Source organism: Equus caballus, chromosome 5 (genome assembly GCF_041296265.1).
Source record: "Equus caballus isolate H_3958 breed thoroughbred chromosome 5, TB-T2T, whole genome shotgun sequence".
NCBI lineage: Eukaryota > Metazoa > Chordata > Mammalia > Perissodactyla > Equidae > Equus > Equus caballus.
This window is the reverse complement of record NC_091688.1, coordinates 34,392,254-34,414,312: the sequence shown is the minus strand read 5'-3', so window position 1 is coordinate 34,414,312 and position 22,059 is coordinate 34,392,254. Positions and strand designations below refer to the sequence as shown.

The 22,059-nt window shown below is 40.1% G+C and overlaps 1 protein-coding gene across 11 annotated transcripts; it reads right to left on the bottom strand.

Annotated features, from left to right (window-relative positions):
• Positions 1–4,531: 4,531 nt before the first annotated feature.
• FCRLA (Fc receptor like A) lies at positions 4,532–12,409 on the bottom strand. Of its 11 annotated transcripts, none has more exons than XM_070266891.1 (6): positions 12,125–12,409; positions 9,133–9,150; positions 8,711–8,863; positions 8,122–8,388; positions 7,116–7,400; positions 4,532–6,113 (listed from the first exon to the last, which is right to left on the bottom strand). In XM_070266891.1, exons 1-6 carry the CDS (start codon positions 12,180–12,182, stop codon positions 5,992–5,994), a joined length of 903 nt encoding a protein of 300 aa, XP_070122992.1. In that variant the 5' UTR covers positions 12,183–12,409; the 3' UTR covers positions 4,532–5,991. The 11 variants fall into 11 exon arrangements, with proteins under 11 accessions (XP_070122992.1, XP_070122986.1, XP_070122983.1 ...); XM_070266885.1 differs by having other exon boundaries at positions 4,532–6,262; positions 12,125–12,404; XM_070266882.1 differs by having other exon boundaries at positions 4,532–6,262; positions 8,711–8,908; positions 12,125–12,402.
• Positions 12,410–22,059: the final 9,650 nt, after the last annotated feature.

Genomic DNA, 22,059 nt, shown 5'->3' with positions numbered 1-22,059 from the left:
ACCAGCTCACTCTCAGCGAGGGCTGTAGTGTGAGTGTTGTGGCACATGGCAGGCACTGTGCCAAGTGCTTCACAAAAATTACTTCACCTAATTCTCACAAGGGCCCTTTGAAGAAGGAATAATCCTTCTTATCATCTCCATTTGATATATGAGGAAACCGAGGTGATAGAACTGGAATTTGAATTGAAGTCTATCTATTCCAAGATCTGCTGTCTCTCGTGCTTGTGGCAGATTGTCAGCACTAGTCTTTTCAAGTCTCCTCTCTTGTTCTGTTATTTTTTTATCTTCAGCGATACTACCGTTTTCCTCTCCTCCACATAAGTACCCACTGTACGATGTTTACTGTATGTTCCTGTATGCAAGCATAGATTTATCTTTGAGAAATATTTAGTGTTATTAATTTACATAAATGATGTTGTGTTCTAGATATTATTTTCTCTTTTAGAACAAAGTTTTGGGTTAAGAGGAATTCACTCCTTTTTTTTCCTGCCTCGATGACTGAGCTGGGACATCTCATCTTGTCTTCTTCAGCCATCAGAGTGGGATTTACAACATCGGCTCCCCTGGTTCTCAGGCCTTTGGACTCGGACTGAATTGTGCTTTCCTGGGTCTCCATCTTGCAGATGGCAAATTGCGGGACTTCTCAGCCTCCCGTAATCTTGTGAACCAGTTCCTCTTGCTCTCTCTCCCTCTTGCCCTCCCCGTCTCTGACAACCACCATTCTACTTTCTGCTTCTATGAGTTTGACTATTTTAGATTTCACATGTAAATGAGATTACACAATATTTGACTTTTTCTGTCTGGTTTATTTCCTTTCCATAATGTCTTCCAAGTTCATCCATATTGTTGCAAATGGCAGGATTTTTTTAAAAAGCTGAATAATATTCCATTGTGAGTATATGTGTGCATATTATATATAATTATATATATAATATATTATACATACATATCTCACATTTTCTTTATGAATTCATCTATCAACAGACATTCAGGTTGTTTCCATATCTTGGCTATTGTAAATAATGCTGCAATGAACATGGGAGTGCAGGCGTCTCTTTGAGATACTGTTTACATTTCCTTTAGATATATACCCAAAAGTGAGATTCCTGTTCACAAGGTAATTCTATTTTTAATTTTTTGAGGAAGTGCTATACTGTTTTCCATAGTGGCCGTGCCAATGTACATTCCTACTAACAGTGCACAAGGGTTCCCTTTTCTCCACAGCCTGACCAACGCTTATCTTTTGTCTTTTTGATAATAGCCATTCTAACAGGTGTGAGATGCTATCTCATTGTGGTTTTGATTTGCGTTTTCCTGATGATTAGTGATGCTAAGCACCTTTTCATATACCTCTTGGTCATTCATATGTATTCCTTTGAGAAATGTCTATTCAGGTCCTTTGTCCATTTTTAAACTGAGTTATTTGTTTGTTTGCTATAAGTTGTATGAGTTCCTTATATATTTTGGATAGCAACCCCTTATCAGATACGTGGTTTGCAAGTATTTTCTCCCCTTCCATAGGCTGCCTTTTCATTCTGTCGACTGTTTCCTTTGCTGTTCAGAAGATGTTGCCTTTTCTCACAGAGGTATTAAGGAATAAAGGGATGTGTAGTATAATCAACTTAGACTTTTAAAAAGTGTCCAATCAAAAATATTAGAATGATCTAGTCCAGTAATTCTCAAAGTTTGGTCTGTAGATACTTGCGGGTTCTCATGACGCTTTCAGGGTGTCCACAAAGTCAGAACTATTTTTGTAATAATGTTAAGAGATTATTTGCCTTTCTTACTAGGTTGACATTTGCAGTGATAGTGCAAAGCAGTGTGTGTGTGTTGGGGTGGGGGGGAACTGCTGGTTCCTCAGCACAATTTAAGGCAGTGGCACCAAACTGTATTTTTCATCATCACGCACTCGCGATAAAAAAAGATAAAAAATGAACTTACAGTAAAAAAAAAAAACAACAAAAGGTAAATCTTAATGAAATAGTAAAAAAGAAAAAAAGTTAATTTTATTAAATTTTGAGACCAAGTATAAGTCGTTTTAATATTCCGTGTGATGGGAAGGGGGAAGCATGCACTTTTGTTCCATTCTGAAATATAACGGCTGTCTTTGGGGAAAGCTCTTGTGTGATTATTTGAGTTCTGAGCTGAACCGGCTACTTTTTTCACAGAGCACCATTTTTAATTGAAAGAATGACTGGAAAACTATGGTCGTTCAGACTTGGATATTCCGCAGACATTTCTCAAAAGTAAACCAAGTGATTTTGCCCCTTTGAGAAAAACAACTGACAGTAATTATTGCCAATGATAACATTCTAGCTTTCAAATGAAAATTAGAATTGTGGAAAGCTTATATTCATCATCATGAGCTTGACAGCTCTCCAATAATTAAAGACTTCTCTGATGGTGATATTAAATGTGATTTTTAAAATATCGTCTATAATGAAATGGTATCAACATTTGAAAGATCTGCATAACTTTGTGAACTAATATTTTCAAATGACCAATGCATGGGTAAAAGATTCATTTAAAGTACAAGGACCAATGGATTTTAATGTAACAGAGTAAGAAACATTTATTGATATGGTTTCAGATTCCATATTGCAACTGATCTTTAAGAAACTACCCCTTACCAAGTTTTTGTGACACATCAAAGAAGAATATCCACAATTATATAAAAAGTCTCTTAAACTGCTCCTAGCTTTTCCAATTATAAATCTGCAGGAGGCCAGATTTTCCTCATAAACTCAATTGAACTTGCCTATGAGAGCAGAGATTATTTTATATTTATCTTCTTTTTCTTCTTCTAGAACCTTGCACGTAAATGTTAAATTAAATGAAGTTGCTTCGGTACTGAAGAAAATTAGCTATCTTTTCTGGCCTGATTAAGGCTGGGGAAAATGTGTGAAACACGTCCAGTCGTGACTTTAAGTTCAAGAAAGGCTCACCAAATCCAGTAATACTCAGAGTATTCTGGAACAGTCTTTAATAAGTTGGTATGGTTACTTGAGGATCAATAAAGGGAAGAACTATTCCACATTGTAGGTAATAAACTTGGCCCCTTATTACCTTTAAGAAAAGATACAGGCAGAAAGCATAAAGGAATTTGAAGATGATTTAGAGAAATATATATATTTAAAGGAGGTCTAAATTCCTACTCGGAGAAGATTTTAAAAATTACTAATAATTTGTATCTACTTATGTGCTCCTCCCCCATGGTCTCCCTGATCAGCCCTTCAGAGGTAACTACTGTCCTGACTTTGATATTTCCATTTTCATGCCTTTTTAAAAAGGTTTATCATATGTTTGTGTGAATGCCTAAACAGTATATTCCTTTGTTTTACTTGTTTTTAAACTTTGTATAAAGGGTGTCACACTATATGTTATCTTCTGGGACTTACTTTTTTCACTCACTGATGCGTTTCTGATATTCTTTTATGTTGCTGAATTTTAACTACAGTTCATTTCATTCGTTTTTACTGTTGCTTAGTATATCATTCTGTGACAAATAGCATAATTTATCCATTTTTCTGTTGGTGGACAACTGAATTGACTCCAAGTTTTGCTTTTACAAATAGTGTTATTACGAATATTATTATACCTGTCTTCTGATACACAGATACTAAAACTTCTCTTGGGTATATACACCCAGGCATAGAATTCTGGATAAAAAGGTATGCATATATTCGACTTTACAAGATAATGGATGTACTTACTATCTAACGTTTATTTCAGAGAAAATATTCAGCATAGCTGCATTGGGACCTCTGCGAGTTACAGAATCCTAAACTACACAGGTCGCAAACCAAATCCAGCATAACAATTCCTCCTTCCCACCTCCTCGCCGACCTCCCCAGGCTAGACAGACTGATGGAGACAAGTAAAAGCTCCTCCTCCCCTGTCTTTCTCTCTCTCTCATTCTTTCAGCTCTGTTCTTGCCTTCCTCATCCCTAATGGTAGGAGATCCTCCTCCTGAAGCTTCCAAGTCCTTGACCTAGGCTGGGTCTCCTGGGCAGAGTCTGGAGATTTTGCTGATGCCAGACATGCCACTCATCCTTTAAGGTCCAGCTTAATTCCCATCTTCTTCTAGATGCCTTCCCCTATTATGCTGACCCAACTCAATTTAACTAAACAAAATTTACTGAGATCTTAAATATGTCTCATTAAACTAGACACCAATGAGCCAATGTGGAACAAAGAGTTCACTCTTTAGTGAACAGAAATAACATACTATTAGCTGAAATCAACTCCATGTAGAATGGTTATAACATAGTATCTTTGGAGGTACATCCAGCCTGGTCCATTGGCAACTGAGCTTCCATTTTTTCAAATCCACCAAAGTCATGACATATCTCTGGCCATCATTTCTTTCAACTCACGTTCATACAGTTGTCAATCAGTCCTCTCAGGCTGCAGTGATATTTATGGACTTTTACCAATTCCCAATTGCCTCCTGATCCTTCACCTGGAAGGTGTTAGGAATCACAACAAAACTTGATTTTAGAGGATGCCAAGAACCACCATAAAACTCGAATTTAAACATCCAGCATGATTTTATTCCTTTGTTTCTTTGTGGCATGTCTAGAATGATCACGTATACATCTTTTGTAAATCTTTGTGGGTCACAGCTATGCACAGAATAAACAGCACAAAGAAAGAGTACAGTGGATAACGTCATGCCACATGATTTAGGATAACATGGTAGAATGCTCATTGGCTGAGCTCATTATAAAATGGTGTACTAACTCATTGATCAAAGGTTACTGTACAGTCTGTCAGGCTACCTTTCGTTGGTTGAGAATGTACAATAGCAGTCCAAATATAGAAAAAAAGTATTATTTTGGTACCAAAATAGATTTATATATGTTTTTTAAGAAAAATATTTCAGAGACAAATGAATTAAAGCAAATAATTGCTACTCTGACAATATTATGCTCCATCACATGTTTCTGAGGGTAGTAGGACCTGTGGGAAATTGCTTTAATTGTTAATTGTTTTATGGGTAGGAGTATTACTGTTCCTACATCCCAAAGTCTAAACCCTCTATAAACAGAAACACTGTCTTATGAGTACAATTAATATAGAATAAACTTGGGCGTGTATCAGAGGTCAGCAAAATATCAGCAAGTATATTTGCTGAATAAAGCTGAGAGGGGAGAGTAAGCAGAAGAGGCAAAGGCCCACCCCAAAGTCCAACACCAAGCTCCCATAAGGCTGGGGGTTCTCAACCTCAGGACCATCAATATTTTGGACCAGATAATCTTTTGTTGTTGGGGGCTGTTCTGGGTATTATAGGATGTTTGGCTTCTACTCACTAGATGCCGGTAGCACTCTGCCCCCAAGTGTGATAACCAAAAATGTCTCCAGACATTGCCAAATGTCCCCTGGCTGGGGGGTGGGGGGAACTGCCCCCAGTTGAGACTGCTGCATTAAATCCATCTCACTGCTTCTGTTTCAATCACCAGATTCTAGTCTGGGCAAAGGAAGGCAATTCCTGGTCTAGAGAAGGCAGGATTATGTTGTCATGTTAAGAGAGAATACATAGGAGCTGGCCCCGTGGCTGAGTGGTTAAGTTCGTGCGCTCCGCTGTAGGTGGCCCGGTGTTTCGTTAGTTCGAATCCTGGGCACGGACATGGCACTGCTCATCAAGCCGCGCTGAGGCAGCATCTCACATGCCGCAACTAGAAGGACCCACAATGAAGAATATACAACTATGTACTGGGGGGCTTTGGGGAGAAAAAGGGAAAAATAAAATCTTAAAAAAAAGAGAGAGAATACATAATTATGGCTAAACTCCAGTTATCACTTTGTACAAATTTATTTATACTCACCTATTTCTGTAACTCTAACAAAACACTGGGCAACTTGTAAAACGATTTATGCACATGTATAGGACAGAAAGAGGAAAAATAGAAAGAGTTGGATTTATTGGGGGTTGTTGGGTAATACTGCAGGCGAATTGTTTACTCATATTTGGCAGGACCCTTTGTGGTCTCAAGCTTCAGGTGGAAAGACAAGTTCCTCAACTCCATGACCAGGTGACCGAGGAGAGCTCTCATATCTTGCAGTTGTTTGAGAAGAGCGCCCATTTGGTGATACAGATGGGGATCTGGTACCTGCAGAGGAGGGGAGAAGCCTGGATCCTCAGAAGAAGGGGTGGACAGTGGAGGCACAGGCTTAGGGGGCTCTTTAGGAGTAGTTTCTGGAGCAGCTGATTTCTGAGAAGCTGAATTCAAGGTGGGGGATGCAGCAGAGCTGGAGGGACCTGGATCACGGGATAGGAGGCACATACAAGAGTGAAGTCTGACTCTGGCCCTACCTTCTTATTCCTGGTCAATCTTTCTTGTTCTCTGAAAGTGGCTGTGTGGCCCAATGGCAGCAGAGACTTGAGAATTCTAGTGTCCCTCCTGGTCCAAATTTAAATCTCAAGCTTGGCTACCTTAGCTTGAAAATCTTCAATGATGAGACTTCATCATTAGAGCGCTGTGGATATTAGCTAGCTTCTCTTCTATCAAGGCAGAATCTAATTCCCAGCACATGGATGTGGTAGCTGGTCCTAGGTCCCCCTCTTTATGGTATATGACATTAGTGTAATTCCTCATCCTTGTGCCAGCCTTCAGCATTTTGAAGACACTCTCTGCTGGCCCCTTAAGTCACCTCTTCTTCAGGATGAGCATCTCCCATCCCTTCCATGATTTTTCTTATGACATGGTTTCGAGCCCCTTCGTTACCCTGGACACCTCCTCTGGGTATATTTTAAGTCAAATGCAGCCTTCTTAACGAGGGCTCCCAGAATTGAACATAAACTCTGGACTACTTCAACCTCATTCTAGACACTATATTCCTACAAATGCCCAGAGTTCATGTAGGGACTGTAAGGTCTGTGGGGCAGCAGCTGGAGAGCTGGCTCCGGTCTTGTTTTGGTGAAATATGCACCGTGGTCTGAAGGAGGCGTTCCCTATCTGTGCTCTCTTCCATAACCAGAGACCGTGATTTACGGTTCCTGCCTCTTCTGTGTTCTTTCTTAAGCTGCTCCCACCCAACCCCAGCTCATAGGCACATTCGTCCTATCCCCTACTTTTCACACACACCAAACAGATGCATACATGCTTACTCACCCTGCACCCTGATCTCCAGCTTGGAGCTCTGTTTCCAAACTTGCTTGTCCTCGGTGGCCGCTTCACACCAGTAGGACCCAGAGTGTGCCTCTGAAGCTTTGAGGATCTGGAATTCTGAGGAGAGGCCCGTGCTGCGCACTGTCTTGCCATCCTTGTAGAAGGAGAAGAGGAGGCGAGTGGCTGACCTCTGCAGGGGCAGCTTTGTCTGACAGCTCAGGGTCACTGGGCCTCCCTCTTTGGGCTTAGCTGAGGGAGTGGCTCTGAGAACTGGTGCTGGAAACAGTTCTGGAGAGACAGGTGGGAAAGAAGAGCTCAGCCATCTGGCATTCAGGGCACCCATGACAGGCAATGAACTCTAGTCACACTTTCCTTCCCGTTTCCTTCCCCTATTTCCACCAGGAATGAGCTCTCTTAGAAAAGTTCCATTTGAATCTTTCAAGTCCTCTCTCTTCTCAAGTAGACAGGACTAGAAAAGATCCAGAGATGGGTAAATCTGACAATAGCCCAGATGTCTAATCAGCGAACATTGGGAAGCATAGATCTGTAGGATAGAGTGGTAGAAAACATGCTGAACTTGGAGGAGGGCTGAATGACTTGAAAAGCAATGATGAGGGGCCGGCCCAGTGGCATAGTGGTTAAGTTCACATGTTCCACTTTGGTGGCCTGGAGTTCGTGGGTTCAGATCCCAGATGCGGGCCTACACACTGCTCATCAAGCCATGCTGTGGTGGCATCCCACATACAAAATAGAGGAAGATTGGCACAGACATTAGCTCAGGGCTAGTCTTCCTCACCAAAAAAAAAAAACAAAAAAAAAGAAGAAGAAAGAAAGAAAGAAGGAAAAACAATGCTGAGATGCTTCCTCTCCTAAAGCCCAACTTGGGCATTTGCCAGCAAAATGCCTCTTAGGCCTTCAGTGATCTTGCCATCTCCAGTGAAAGACATTCTTGGTCCCTCTGTCTCTCCCCACCTGCATCTGCCACAACAACGCTCCCTCTAGCTCTCACCTTGAACTGTGATAGTCACAGAAGATGCCGTTTCTGTGCTCCCAGGACCAGGACTCCTGAAGATGCCACTGCAGTGATAGTGCCCACTGTCTGCCTCTTTCGCCACGGCGATGGAGAATTCTCTGTTAGGTCCAGGGGGACCCAGGGCTGAGCCATCTCGGTAGAAGGTGACCTGGGCCAGTGGCCAGTCTTGCCAGGCTTGGCAGCGCAGAACTAATGGATCTCCTTCAAATATGGGCTTGGCTGGACTTTGGAGGATGAGCCAGTCTGTGGCCCAAAGAAAGAGCTGAGTGTGACCCATTGCCTTCCTTGGGAGCTCCCCCAGTACTGCCCTTAGCACACACCCCTAAACTTTCTCTGTGGGTCCAGGTAACTCTCACTCCTTGTTGGGAATGTGGAACAACTTCTCTAGGGCCCGGGACTGAGGGCACCCTAGCTTCTGTGGGCTGAATATGGGGAAGAAGATATCTCATACTATGGCCAGCTTCCTGGGGGCACCTTCCCAAGTGAGCTATGGGGCTGAAAGGAGAGGTTTGGGAAATGGGAGAAAGAGCAGGCCTGCACTGGTCAGTCCTTCCCGGGACCTCACCGTAGGACACAATCAGATGGAAGGGTTGACTGAAAGTGTAGCCCTTGAGCTGGGAGTCAGCTTCCCTCTGGCCTCTCAAGTCTTCGTCAATGTGGCAGATGCCATCCCGGGTGCTGACAGGTCTTTCACATTGTAATGTCTCAAATCTGGCAGCTGAGGAGGGCATGGTCCGAGAAGAACCAGAAAATGATGCTGTGACTTAGAGAAAGAGGACAGGAGATTGCCCTTCACAAGTGTTCCTCCTTCTCCTGGGGGAATCATCCTTTTTAGGGTGAGATTAAGAAGACACCAAAACCTGTTTTCCAAGAGACTCTTATGGGTCTCTCATAGGGATACTTTTGACTTGATTCATTGGCTTCCAGGTTCTTGGACTGTGGTTTGGGGAAGAGGGAAGGGATAGAATGGCAGAATGGTGAACTCACCAGCATGACATCCAGCTGCTGGTGCAGAAAACCAGAGGCCAAAGACAACGATGACCCCAGAGCAGGCAGATACAGGACAGGAGGGAAAGGAAGATGATCAGATTCTAACATTCATTGGGCGTTTACCATGTGCCAGACACTTTCACACATTATCTTATTTAATCTTCACAAAATTTCTAGGTATGTGATTTCACCCCCATTTTATAAATCTTAAAGAAACAGGGTTAGAAAAGTCAATTAACTTACCCAAAGTTTAAAATAGAGTAGAGAATGAAGCAAGAAAGTCAGGTATGTCTGAGTCCAAAATCAGTGTTCTTTTTACTTCACTGTTCACGCATGATCTACTTCGGTCCTCAGACCTTCCTTGGGGGCTTTCTTCCATATTTTCATTTTCCCAAAATTCACTTGGCTCTTCATCCTTGAATATATTATCTACCAAATAGCTTTCAGTACCTAGCTGTGTCTCTCCTCCTTCCTGGATCTCCCTCTCAGGTCTTCATTGTTCAACCATCTCTACCTTGATGTCTTCTGTCCTTTGAACTTTCCTTGGCAACTTTAGAGCCCTTTCTATGTCCTTCTCTCTGTCCCTGACCCTCTATTCCCAGTCTGTACTGGTAACTACGGAACAATTCTTTCTTTACTTCTGACTTGAAGCAGAGTTATGATTTTCTCACCACATCTCCTCAACCTATCTGTTAGCTCCATGATGACCCAGGCAAGGTAAATTACATTTCTCCTATCTCCATGACTGCTTCACATCCCTCTTAATCCTCTCTCCCTCTTCCAGGACCATGGCCATTCACGTGTACTCTTTCCTTCACTCTGTCCTTTCCTGTCCCACTTGCCTTTGTTCCCTTCCAATCTCAATGACCCAATGCCCTTCTTTCACCTGTGTAACTTCTCTTAGTGAGGCCCCTCTCTACTTCCTAATTCTCATTATATCAGAATCAGATGCTTTCTTTAGATCCTGTCTCAACTCCCTTCACCACTCTGCTACCCCTTTTCAGTTCCTCCCCTGTCACTCATCTGGACTCAGCCTCCTCTCCTTTTTTTAAAATAAAATCTTCTTGGGCTATCGGGCACTTTCACTCAATAAACCATGTGGTAAGCATTATTATTCTTGTTTTATGAATAAGAAAACCGAATTCATAGATGTAAAAAGTGACTTTTCCAAAGTTTTATAGAGCTAGTAAATAAAAGAAGAGGGGCTTGAACCAGAGTGCCTGAGTCCATGTCTGGAGTTCTTGTCACAATACCATTACTGTATCCTAATACAGTCACCCAGTCCTGTTTCTATGAGTTCAATAAAACAGTTCAATGAAATTATTGTGTAGGGACACTGCAGGTGCTGAGAATTCAAAGACTAATAAGATAAGGTTAAAAAACAAAAACAAAAAGGCATTGTCCCTGTCTACAAATAACTCTCAGTTTAGTGGATGACAGCATATGAAGAGATTATTTCAGCATGAGGAGGAAAGTAATAAGAAAGAGGTATCACAAGCAGCCGTAGGAGGGGAGAGGAGGTTTCAAGGAAGATTTCCTGATGAAGATGCCACCTAAGGTGAGTATTTAGGGATGCCACAAGTTTGTAAATGAGAGGGGAGTAGGGGGCCATGAGGAGAGCTCCTTTCAGGCAGAGGTAGCAGTATGAGCAAAGCTTTGGAGACAGGTGAGAGCCTGGTGTGTGAATGTATGAATATAAGCACGTTGGGATTTATTAGAACATAAATTACATGGCTCAAAGGGTGAGAGCAGAGGCTGAAGAGGCTAAATAAGGGCCAGATTATAGTGGGCCTTGTGTGCCATGATAAGGAGCTTGGCCTGGCAGACTTGAATTTTACAAATTACTCTGGCCGCAGAGTGCAGAATTCATTTCAAGGACATAAGGCTGAGACAGGGAGATTAGTTAGAAAGTTATTGGTCTAGCCCAAGTCAGAAATGATGAAGGCTTTCCTAGGATACCATTAGCTATGTTTCAAGGAAGGGACTGGCTCAAAAAACAATTCAGAAAGTATATTTTGCCAAACTTGCTGATTGGCAATATGCAGAAGATGGAGAGAGAGAGGTCTAAGTTGTCTCCCAAGTTTTTGGCCTGGATGTCTGGGTGGATGCCATTAACTGAGATCAGAAATAGTGAAAGATGAAATTAGGAGAGGTAGATGCCAAGAAAACAGATGAGTTCAGCACTGGTCATATTGTGCTAAGATACCTGTGAAACATGTAGGTAGATATGTCTTGTGCAAAGCTTGGTATTTGAATGTGAAACTTAAGAGCATAATTAGGGTTTGAGACATGATTTAGGACTCTTAATTATACAGTGGTAGTGTTAAAATTATACAGACAAATAAGCTCACTAAGGCAATTGTATAAAGAAAGAAGAGTAGGGAAACAAGGATGCAATTGTAGAAAACACCAGTCTGTAAGGGGAAGAGAAGAGAAGCCACCAAAAGGACAAAGGCAGGTAGATAGAATACAAGGAGAAAATGGCACATGGAAGCCAGGATAGAGAATGCTAAGAAAGAATAAGTGATTAACAGTGCCCAATCCAGCAGAGAAGTCCAGCAGTTGAGAATTAAAGAATGTGCAATGGCCCAGTCAATATAGAGGTCATTGCACCCTGGGCAAAACTGATTCCAGTGGAAGCCAGGGTGTAAGCATTGAGGAGTGAGTGAAAAGTGAGGAAGTGAAGATAGAAAGTACAGACTTCTCTTTCCAGAAATTTATCTGAGAAAAGGGAGAAAGGAGTTGAGATTGTAGCTAAAGAGACGACATCATAGTCAAGGGGACTTTTAGGATGGAAAGTCTTGAAGATTTTTATATCCAGAAGGAGCCATTCAATCCTGCACACCAAACTTCCTAATATCTATCGTTCATATCCCACCTGAACACTGCTTCTCCAGAGGGCCGAAGTTAGTCTGCATTTCTTTCCTTTGGGTCCTTTCCCCAAAGTCAGGCATATCTCCATTTCCACACAACCAAACATTTTACTTACCCAGTAGTATCTGGGCTGCCCAGAGCATAGTAAGAGAAAAGTAGAAGGCACCAGCCATGAGGACACAGCTCAGCTTCGTGGTGACTGTGTTCAGGTCTCCTGCAGCATCTAACACACTGATTTTCTTCAACACAAAACCTCTCAAATTAGAAAAGAGGAAGTAAATCTAACTGTCTCATCTCTTTGCATCTGGGGCTTATTTTCAACTTTGTGGCTGACTTTTATCATTCAGATTGGCCAGGTTGGTTCCAGCATCTTCTGCATCCTTAGGGTTGTGGATGGAATGATAGTACTCTCAATTGTTCAAGAATTCCCCCACAGAGCTCAGAGACCTTTCAAAGCATGTAATTGTCTGATAGCTCACTGGCCTTCATGAACCCACTGGGAAAGTTCAGTGCAACAATCATCCATTTCACTGGTGAAACAACTGGGGACAAGAGGCAGGAAATTGCTTGAAGGCTACATGGAAAATCACTGGGAGAGCAATGACGAGAATTCAAGTGTCCTGCCTTATCCTGAGGCAAGCCTTACATGTTTCTTGTGACCAGACTGGATCAAGACATAAAGGGGAAGAAGATGGGTAATGGGACCAATCACCAATTAGTCCTTTGTAGGCTCCTACCACCCAAAGCCCACACAAATTTCTCTAGACTCACATCTCAGCTCTCTGTTTCTGCAGCATGACTAAGGCTATTCAGTCTCAGTGGAAATTTGAGTACAAGGCAAAGAGATTCCCCTGGGAAAGAGCAGAGGAAAAAGGAAAATCAATTTCCAGAGGCCCCAGCAGTAAGCCCAGGACTCATGGCCAAAGCTCAAGCCACTGATCCTGAGGAAATTAGATACAAGAGGCATTCGATAGCTTGAGAAACCTGAGGAGACTCATGAATAGGGGCAATATGGAGGCTACAGCATGTCTCTTCACTCCAGTTGGCCTTATGGGACCCATTGTCCCTTCCTCTAAATATCTGCTGTTTGATTGAAGCATCCTCAGTGGCAGGGCCCATGCTTCTTTTCACAGGGACCACACTCCTCCCCCCTCCCCATCATAATACCCACCAGGCCCTCAGTTAATTATCTGAAGATGAAATGAGCCATCAAAAATGGGGGAAGGCAGTTCTGCTTGAAGGCAGAGGCAGGGCCAGCATGACCCTTCAGCTGTGCAAAAACCACAGATCAGAGCAGGCTTATTAGCAACATGAGCATGAGAGAGCGGATATTTCTCAATCTAAAATAAGCATTCAGAATAAATTTTCCATTATCTGAGAGGCATATGTTTTGTGTGCAGGTGGCCCCAAGGAATCCAGGGGGGTTGAATATGGTCGTGGGGGAGGCAGGAAGCCGTGCAGTTGATGTGATATAAAAGACCAAGCAGCCCCAGAAGAGGAAGAAAAGTCTAGGCCAGCCCTAATGAAAATTAAGAAAATGAATTTTTTTTACATGGACCTCTCCCCCTAATGCACCCTTAAAGAGAACATCAGGATTAGACAAGTTTTTAAGAGGCTTCTAAACTAACCACAAAAGCTTTTCCCTTCTCATGCCACCCCTTCTTAACTGCCCTTACAGGCTTGTCATCCCAGGATAGAGACCCTCGTCTATACCATCTGCATCAACTTTCGCAAGACCCCACTCTCAATATGGAAAGCAAGAAGGCCTCTGAAGGTCTGGGGTGAAGCTATCATATTCTTTACCCTTAAATTCCTACTAAGCTTCTGGAAAGTTTTACTCATTTGAAGCCTGATCAATAAACGACAGTTTCACTGGAGAAAAAGCAACATTGGGCCTGCTATGTGCTTATGGAGACTGAGATTCAGTCCATCAAGTTAGTTCCACCATCAAGATCATCCCAGAATTCTCACAGAGATGGGCAGGTCCCTGCGCTCATCCCATCCCAACACCAATTAGGCCTGTGATGTCAACCCCAGCTGCTCCTGGCTTGTCACTAGTGAGCTGATGCTTATTTTTTCTTTATTTTTAATTGAGTAAATATTTATTAAAAAGGCAAATGTATAAAGAATAATGATGCAACGTGCACTTTTGTACCCTCACCCAGTTGAAGAAATAGACTCTTACCATTCTCCTTGAAGTGCCACGTGGGTTCCTTCTTATTACATCCTCTTCCTTCTCTATGATAATCAACTGCAATCCTGCTCTTGTATTTATCACTCCCTTTATTTTATAGTTGTAATAATTTTCTGCTTTTGAACTTTTAATAAATGAAATCATATTGTATTTATTGTTCTGAGAGTTGCTTTCATTTTTTTTTTCCTGTGAATTTCTTTTATTAGCCTTATGCTGGGCTTGGACAGCAGGTTCTTAACTGCTTATCTGCCCCCCTTCAAGTCAAATGTGTGTGCATGTGTGTATGTGTGAGTGTCTGTACGTGTTTCATGTTTAAAGACTATTTTTAAAGAGTAGTTGAGGTGAAGGCACAGAGAGTTGTCATATGCCTCCTGCTCTCACACATGCATAGCCTCCCCCATTATCAACATCCCCCACCAGAGCGGCACATTTGTTACAATTGATGAACCTACATTGACACATCATTATCACCTAAAGTTCATAGTTTACTCTAGGGTTCACTCTTGGTGTTGTACATTCTGTGGATTTGGACAAATGCATAGTGACCTGTATCATACAGAGTATTTTCATTTCCTTAAAAACCCTCTCGGCTCTGTCTATTCACCGCAACCCCTGGCAACGACAGATATTTTTATTGTCTTCATAGTTTTGCCTTTTCCAGAATGTCATATAGTTGGAATCATACAGTGTGTAGCCTTTTCAGACTGGCTGCTTCCACTTAGCAATAGGTATTTAGGGTTTACCCATGTCTTTTCATGGCTTGATAGCTCATTTCTTTTTAGCCCTGAATAATACTCCATTGTATAGATGTACCACTGTTTATTTAGCCATTCACCTACTGAAGGATGTCTTGGTTGCTTCTAAGTTTTGGCAAGTATTGATAAAGCTGCTATAAACATCGTACGCAGGATTTTGTGTGGACGTAGTTTTCAACTCCTTTAGGCAAACACTAAGGAGTGCATTTGCTAGATGGTATGGTAAGAGTATGTTTAGCTTTGTAAGAAACCACCAAACTGTCTTCCAAAGTGGCTGTACCATTTTTCATTCCCACCTGCAATAAATGAGGTTCTTGTCACTCCATATCCTCGTCAGCATTTGGTGTTTTCAGTGTTCCAGATTTTGACCGTTTTAATAGGTGTTTAGTGGTAGATTTGCATTTTTTTCCCCAAACTTAACAGTATGTTCCTGAGATTCAACCAAATCTTCTTTGTAGTTATAGTTGACTAATTTTCACTATGGTGAAGTATTCCATCATGTGATTATGCCATAATTATTCTACTGAAAATGGAGCTGTGAGTTATTTTCAGGTTTTTACTATTAAAAATTGTGCTTCTATACTCTTACATAACTTGTAGGTATAAGAGTTTCTCTAAGATACATATATGAATGAAATTTTCTTATTGACTTTCAGGGGTCTTTTTTACATTCTAAACAAATTCTTTGGCAATTATACGTGTTGCAAATATATTTCAATCTGTGGCTTGTCTTTTCACTTTATATGATTTTTAAGTTCACTTTTTGAGATATAATGACATACATAAAGTGCACATATTTATTTATTTTTTTATTTTTTATTTTTTTGAAGAGGATTAGCCCTGAGCCAACATCTGCTGCCAATTCTCCTCTTTTTGCTGAAGAAGACTGGCCCTGAGCTAACATCTGTGCCCATCTTCCTCTACTTTATATGTGGGATGCCTACCACAGCATGGCGTGCCAAGCAGTGCCATGTCCGCACCTGGGATCCGAACCAGTGAACCCTGGGCCTCTGAAGCTGAATGTGCACACTTAACCGCTGAGCCACTGGGCCAGCCCCAAGTGCACATATTTAAATTGTAAAATTTGATGAATTTTGACAAAAGTATGCACTCATCAAGCCATAACCACAGTCAAGATAATAAATAGATGAATCACTCTTGAAAATTTAATTGTGCCCCTTTGTAATCCTTTCTTCCCCAACCACCTTCCATAGGCAATCACAAATTTGTTTCATGTCACTATCATTTAGATCACATTTTCTAAAACCTTATGTAAATAGAATCATGCAGCATATTCTCTTTTTCATCTGGCTTCTCTTGTTCAGCACAGTTATTTTCAGGTTCATCCGCGTTGTATCCACCAATAGTTCTTTCTGTTCTGTTGCAGAGTAGTAATCCACTGTGTGGCTATAACACACGTTGTTTCTCCATTCACTGTTGGTTGACCTTTGGGTTGGTTCCAGTTATGACTATCACAAATAAAACTACGATGAACATTCTTGTACAAGTTGTTGTGTGGATATATGCTTTCATTTCTTTTTATTTAATTATTTATATTGAGATATGATTGACATATAACATTTTATTAGTTTCAAGTGTGCGTCATAATGATTCACTATTTTTATATATTGCAGAACGATCGCCACAATATCTAATGAACATCCATCACTACACGTAGTTACAAATTTTTTTTCTTGTGATGAGAACTTTTAAGACCTACTCTCTCAGCAACTTTCAAACATACAATACAGTATTATGAACTACAGTCACCATGGGGTACATTACATCCCCAGGACTTATTGGCTTTCATTTTTCTTGAGTGCCTAGGAGTGGACTGGCTGGATCGTATAGTTATAGGTATTTAAGTTTTTTATTTTTATTTTTGAAAATGTAGGGGCCAGCCCGGTGGCATAGTGGTTAAGTTCGCATACTCAACCTTAGCGGTATGGGCTTCACCGGTTCGGATCCTGGACGTGGACCTACACACCACTCATCAAGCTATGCTGTGGCAGCATCCTACACAGAAGAGCTAGAAGGACTTACATCTAGAATATACAGCTATGTACGGGGGCTTTGGGGAGAAAAAAAAAGAGGAAGATTGGCAACAGATGTTAGCTCAGGGCCAATCGTCCTCGCCAAAATAAAAGGGACTTAAAAAAAAATGATAGCCACTCTATATTAAAAAAATAAACAAAGTTTATTTACTTATGTGAGTACGTAGGGGTGTGTGTGTATTTTTATAAGTTTTTATTGTAGCAAAATACACATAACATAAAATTTACCATCTTAAACATTTTTAAGTGTACACTTCAGTGGTATTAAAAGCATTTATAATGTTGTGCAACCATCACAACCACCCATCCCTGTAACTTTTCATTTTATAAAACTGAAACTCTATACCCATTAAACAATAACTCCTCATCCCCGCCCCCAGTAGAGTGGCAACCACCATTCTACTTTCTGCCTCTATAATTTCAACTGCTCTAAGTACTTCATGTAAGTAGAATCACACAGTATCTGGCTTTTTTGTGACTGGCTTATTTCACTTAGTATAATGTCCTTAAGATTTATCCATGTTGTAGCATATATCAGAATTTCCTTAGTTTTTAAGGTTGAGTAATAAATATTCCATTGTGTGTGCATGTGTGTATATATTATACCCCACATTTTGCTTATCCGTTGATAGACGATTGGGCTGCTTCCACAAGGTAGCTATTGCGAATAATGTTGCTAAGTATACGTGTGTACAAATATCTCTTCAAGATTTTGCTTTCAATTCTTTTGGGTATATATCCAGAAGTGGAATTTCTAGATCGTATGGTAATTTTATTTTTAACTTTTTGAGAAGTCACCATACTATTTTCCACAGTGGCTGCACCATTTTACATTTCCACCAACAGTGCACAGGGGTTCCAATTTCTCCACATATTTACCAACACTTGTTATTTTGTGTTTTTGATAGTAGCCATGCTAATGGATGTGAGGTGGTTTCATTGTAGTTTTGATTTGCATTTCCCTAATAATTAGTGATGTTGAGCATCTTTTCATGTGCTTATTGGCCATTTGTTTATCTTCTTTAGAGAAATGTCTATTCAAGTCCTTTGCCCATTTTTGAATTCAATTGTTTTTTGGTTGTTGAGTTTTACGAGTTCTCTATATATTCTGGATTTTATTTTATTTTATTTTATTTTTTTGCTGAGGAAGATTCACCCTGAGATAACATCTGTTGCCAATCTTCCTCTATTTTGTGTGAGCCACTGCCACAGCATGGCCACTGATAGATGAGTGGTGTGGGTCTGTGCCTGGGAACCAAACCTAGGCTGCCAAAGCAGAGTGCGCCGAACTTAACAACTAAGCCTCTGGGGCTGGCCCTATATTCTGGATTTTAATCCCTTATCAGATTTATGATTTGCAAATATTTTTACTCATTCCATAGGATGTCTTTTTATTATGTTGATATTGTCTTTTGATGCACAAAATTTTTAAAATTTTCATGAAGTTCACTTTGTCTGCATTTTTCTTTTGTCACCTGTGCCTATGGTGTCATATTCAAGAAATCATTCCCAAATCCAATGCCATGAAACTTTTGCCCTATGTTTTCTTCTAAGATTTTAATACTTTTAGGTCTAATATGTTTAAATTTTTAGGACACTGCCAAACTGTCTTTTCAAAGTTGTTGAACCATTTTACAATCCTCCTAGCAGCATATGAGAGTTCTAGTTACCAGACATCCTCTCCAACACTTGGTATAGTCAGTCTTTTTACTTTAAGCTCTTCAAATAGATGTGTCATGGTATCTCATTATTGTTTTAATTTGCGTTTCTCTAGTGACTAATGATATGGAGCGTCTTTTCATGTATTTATTTAGTAATTGTATATATACTTCGATGACGTATCAATTCAAATCTTTTGCCTATACTTAAAAATTGAGTTGTTTTCTTATTAGAGGACTGTAAGAGTTTTTTGTTTGTTTGTTTTTATTCCAGATTCATGCCCTTTGTCAGGTATATGTTTTGCAAATATTTTCTCCCAATCTGTGGCTTGTCTTTTTATTTTCTTATTATTGTCTTTTGAAAAGCAAACATTTAAAATTTTTTTGAAGACTAATTTATTAGTTTTTTCTCTTATAGATCCTTTTTTAATCCTATTTAAGAGATCTCTGCCAAACCTAAGGTCACTAAGATTTTCTGCTGTTTTCTCCTGGAAGTTGTATTGGCTTGCTCTTACATTTAGACCTATGATCGATTTTAAGTAAATTTTTATACATGGTATGACTTAAAGGTCAAGGTTTAATTTTTACACATGGCTGTCAATTATTCTAGCACCATTTGTTGGAAAGATTACGCTTTCTTCATTGAATTGCCTTGACATCTCTATCAAAAAGAAATCGGCCATATGTATGTGATCCTATGTCTGGACTCTCTTCAACTTTGTCCTTCTTTTCAAAATTTCAAAAACTATTTCACCTAAGTTTTGCATTTCCATGCAAATATTTTTATACTTACACAAATTATTGAAACAGCATGTCAATTTCCCAAAAAAAACCTACTGGGACTTTGATTAGGACTACATTGATTCTACAGATCAATTTGGAGAAACTTGACGTCTTAACAATATCAAGTCTTCTGATTCACGAGCAACCTATCTCTCAACTTAAGTTTTCCTGAATTTCTCTCAGCAGTTTTCGTATATATATCTTGTACACTTTAGCCAAATTTATCCCTAAGTATGTTATATTCTTGATGCTGTTTTAAATAATTATTAAAAAGTAAATTTGTGATTACTCATTGTTGGCATATAGAAATACAACTGAGTTTTGTATACTGACTTTGTAACCTTGCTGAACTCACTTATTAGCTATATGAGTTTTTTTAAACATAGATTCATTGGGATTTTCTATAGGGACCATCAAGTCGTTTTGAAATGGCGACAATTTCCAATCTGTACATTTTTTATTTTATTATTTATTGCCTTATTGCACTGGTGAGGACTTCCACCACTATGCTGAATAAAAGTGGTGAGAGCAGACATCATCTTGTTTCCAATCTTAGGGAGAAAGCATGCAGTCTTTCTCCGTTAATGAGATTGGATGCAGGTTTTTTGTATATGCCCTCTGTGAGGTTAAAGAAGTTTCCTTCTATTCCTAGTTCTTTTTCAAAATCATTAATGGGTGTTGGATCTCATCAAATGCCTTTTCTGCATCTATCGAAATGATCCTGTTTTTTCTTTCTTACTCTGCTAATAAGGTGAATCACATTCCTTGGTTTTCCAATATAAAACCAACCTTGCATTGGTCAAGAGGTATTATCCTTTTTTATACTGTTGAATTTGTTTTCAAAATTTTTCTATCTGCGTTCATAAGAGATATGGTGTCTAGGTTTCTTTTCTTGTAATGTCTTTGCTTGGATGTCTAAACTGGGAAGTGGTCTTGCCTCTTATTTTCTGGAAGACTTTGTGTAGAATTAGTATTATTTAGTCCCTACATGTCTGTTATAATTCACCAGTGAAGCCGTCTGAGTCTCGAGTCTTCTTAGTGGCAAAGCGTGATAACAAATTCAGTTTCTTTAACAGATATAGATAAAGGGCTTTCAAGGTTATCTATTTCTCCTTGAATACACTTGGGTAGTTTCTGTCTATCAAGGAATTTGTCCATTTTGTCTAAGTTGTCAAATTTATCGGCATAAAGTTTTTCAAAATATTTATTATCTTTTTTACTGTCTACAGCAGCACTGCAGCTATTGAGTGCTTATATGGCTAGTTGCAAATCTATAGTATCTATGATGATGCCAATTGTCCCATTCCTAAGATTTGAAAATGTACTGCAGTACCCAGTTATTCCTCATATCTTGACTTGGCTTACTTGTGTATTTCTTCCAAGAGAATGAAGGAAGGAAGAGGGAGGGGAGGAAGAAGGAGGGGAGGGACGGAGGCAGGGGCAGGAAAAGAAAGAATACACTCAGGTATAGTTTCAGGCTGCTCAGGTAGAAGCTAGAAGTCTCCAGACAAGCCAGACATGAACTGACATGCCCCTCTCTGGATGCCTGTTTCACCCACAGTGAAAGTTTTAGAACACACATTCAGAAGGTATGCACAAAGATGCTCTGAGTCTCTCATGCACCAGACCTCTCATTCTATCGTTTCTTTTCCAGGTGGTGGCTCCCAGTTCCTAAAGAAAGCCAATCTCTTACTCCTAGGACACTAGAAGTATGAGAAACTCATCCTGGTGCCAGATGGGCTTGATTTTCATAAAGAAAACTCACATATTCCTGGAGGATAGTGCCCTAAGCTGTTCCTTCAACCTGATTGCTGGCAGCAAATAAAAGAATTAAGGATATTTCATAGAGGATAGTGCCCTGGGCTCTTTCTTCTTGAGAAATTGAAACTGCTTGAGTTTCTTTGGCCACAGAGGATTCAGTAAGTAAAACAGAGTTATTCTAAACTGGCAAGAGGCACATCACAGAGGCAGGCAGGCTCCTGCTGGGGCCCAAAATGATGGTCTATCTCCTGTCTCTTTGCTGCTTTATTTGGGCCTGTCAGCACAGAGCACAGCCTTCAGCTCTCATCCTCTCTGTGGATTTGTTGCTGTAATTTGTCAATTAATTGAAGTAAATCTCTGAATTTCTTTGCTGAAGACTATTTAGCAAAGAAACCATAGTCTTCTTTCCCCCAACATACATGACTGAGAAAATGAAAGCATCAATAAGTGCTTCTTATTGACAGAACAATTTTACAAGTATTTATTCTGTGAAGGAATACAGAGATGTCAATTACAATATTATTGCCCAGGCAACAAATTATGAAATAAGATAACCAAATAGAATTATGGGTTTCTTTTTGAAGGTAATTTCCATAGTACATGGCAAGTTTTTAAGAAGTTCTTCTACAAGTCCCCCTTAGTCAAATTTTACTTCCAAGAACAGATTGATATGGACAGAACAAGTTGGTAAACAATCATGAATAGTCACACAAGTCTCTATTTTGCTCGGGAAAGCAATATTGATATTCTTACAAAAGTCCTTAATTTAACACCTCATCAAATTGGATTCTTTGAGCCAGCATTGTAGTGAAGAAGGATAATGCTCCCTCTGTTGATTCAGGTGA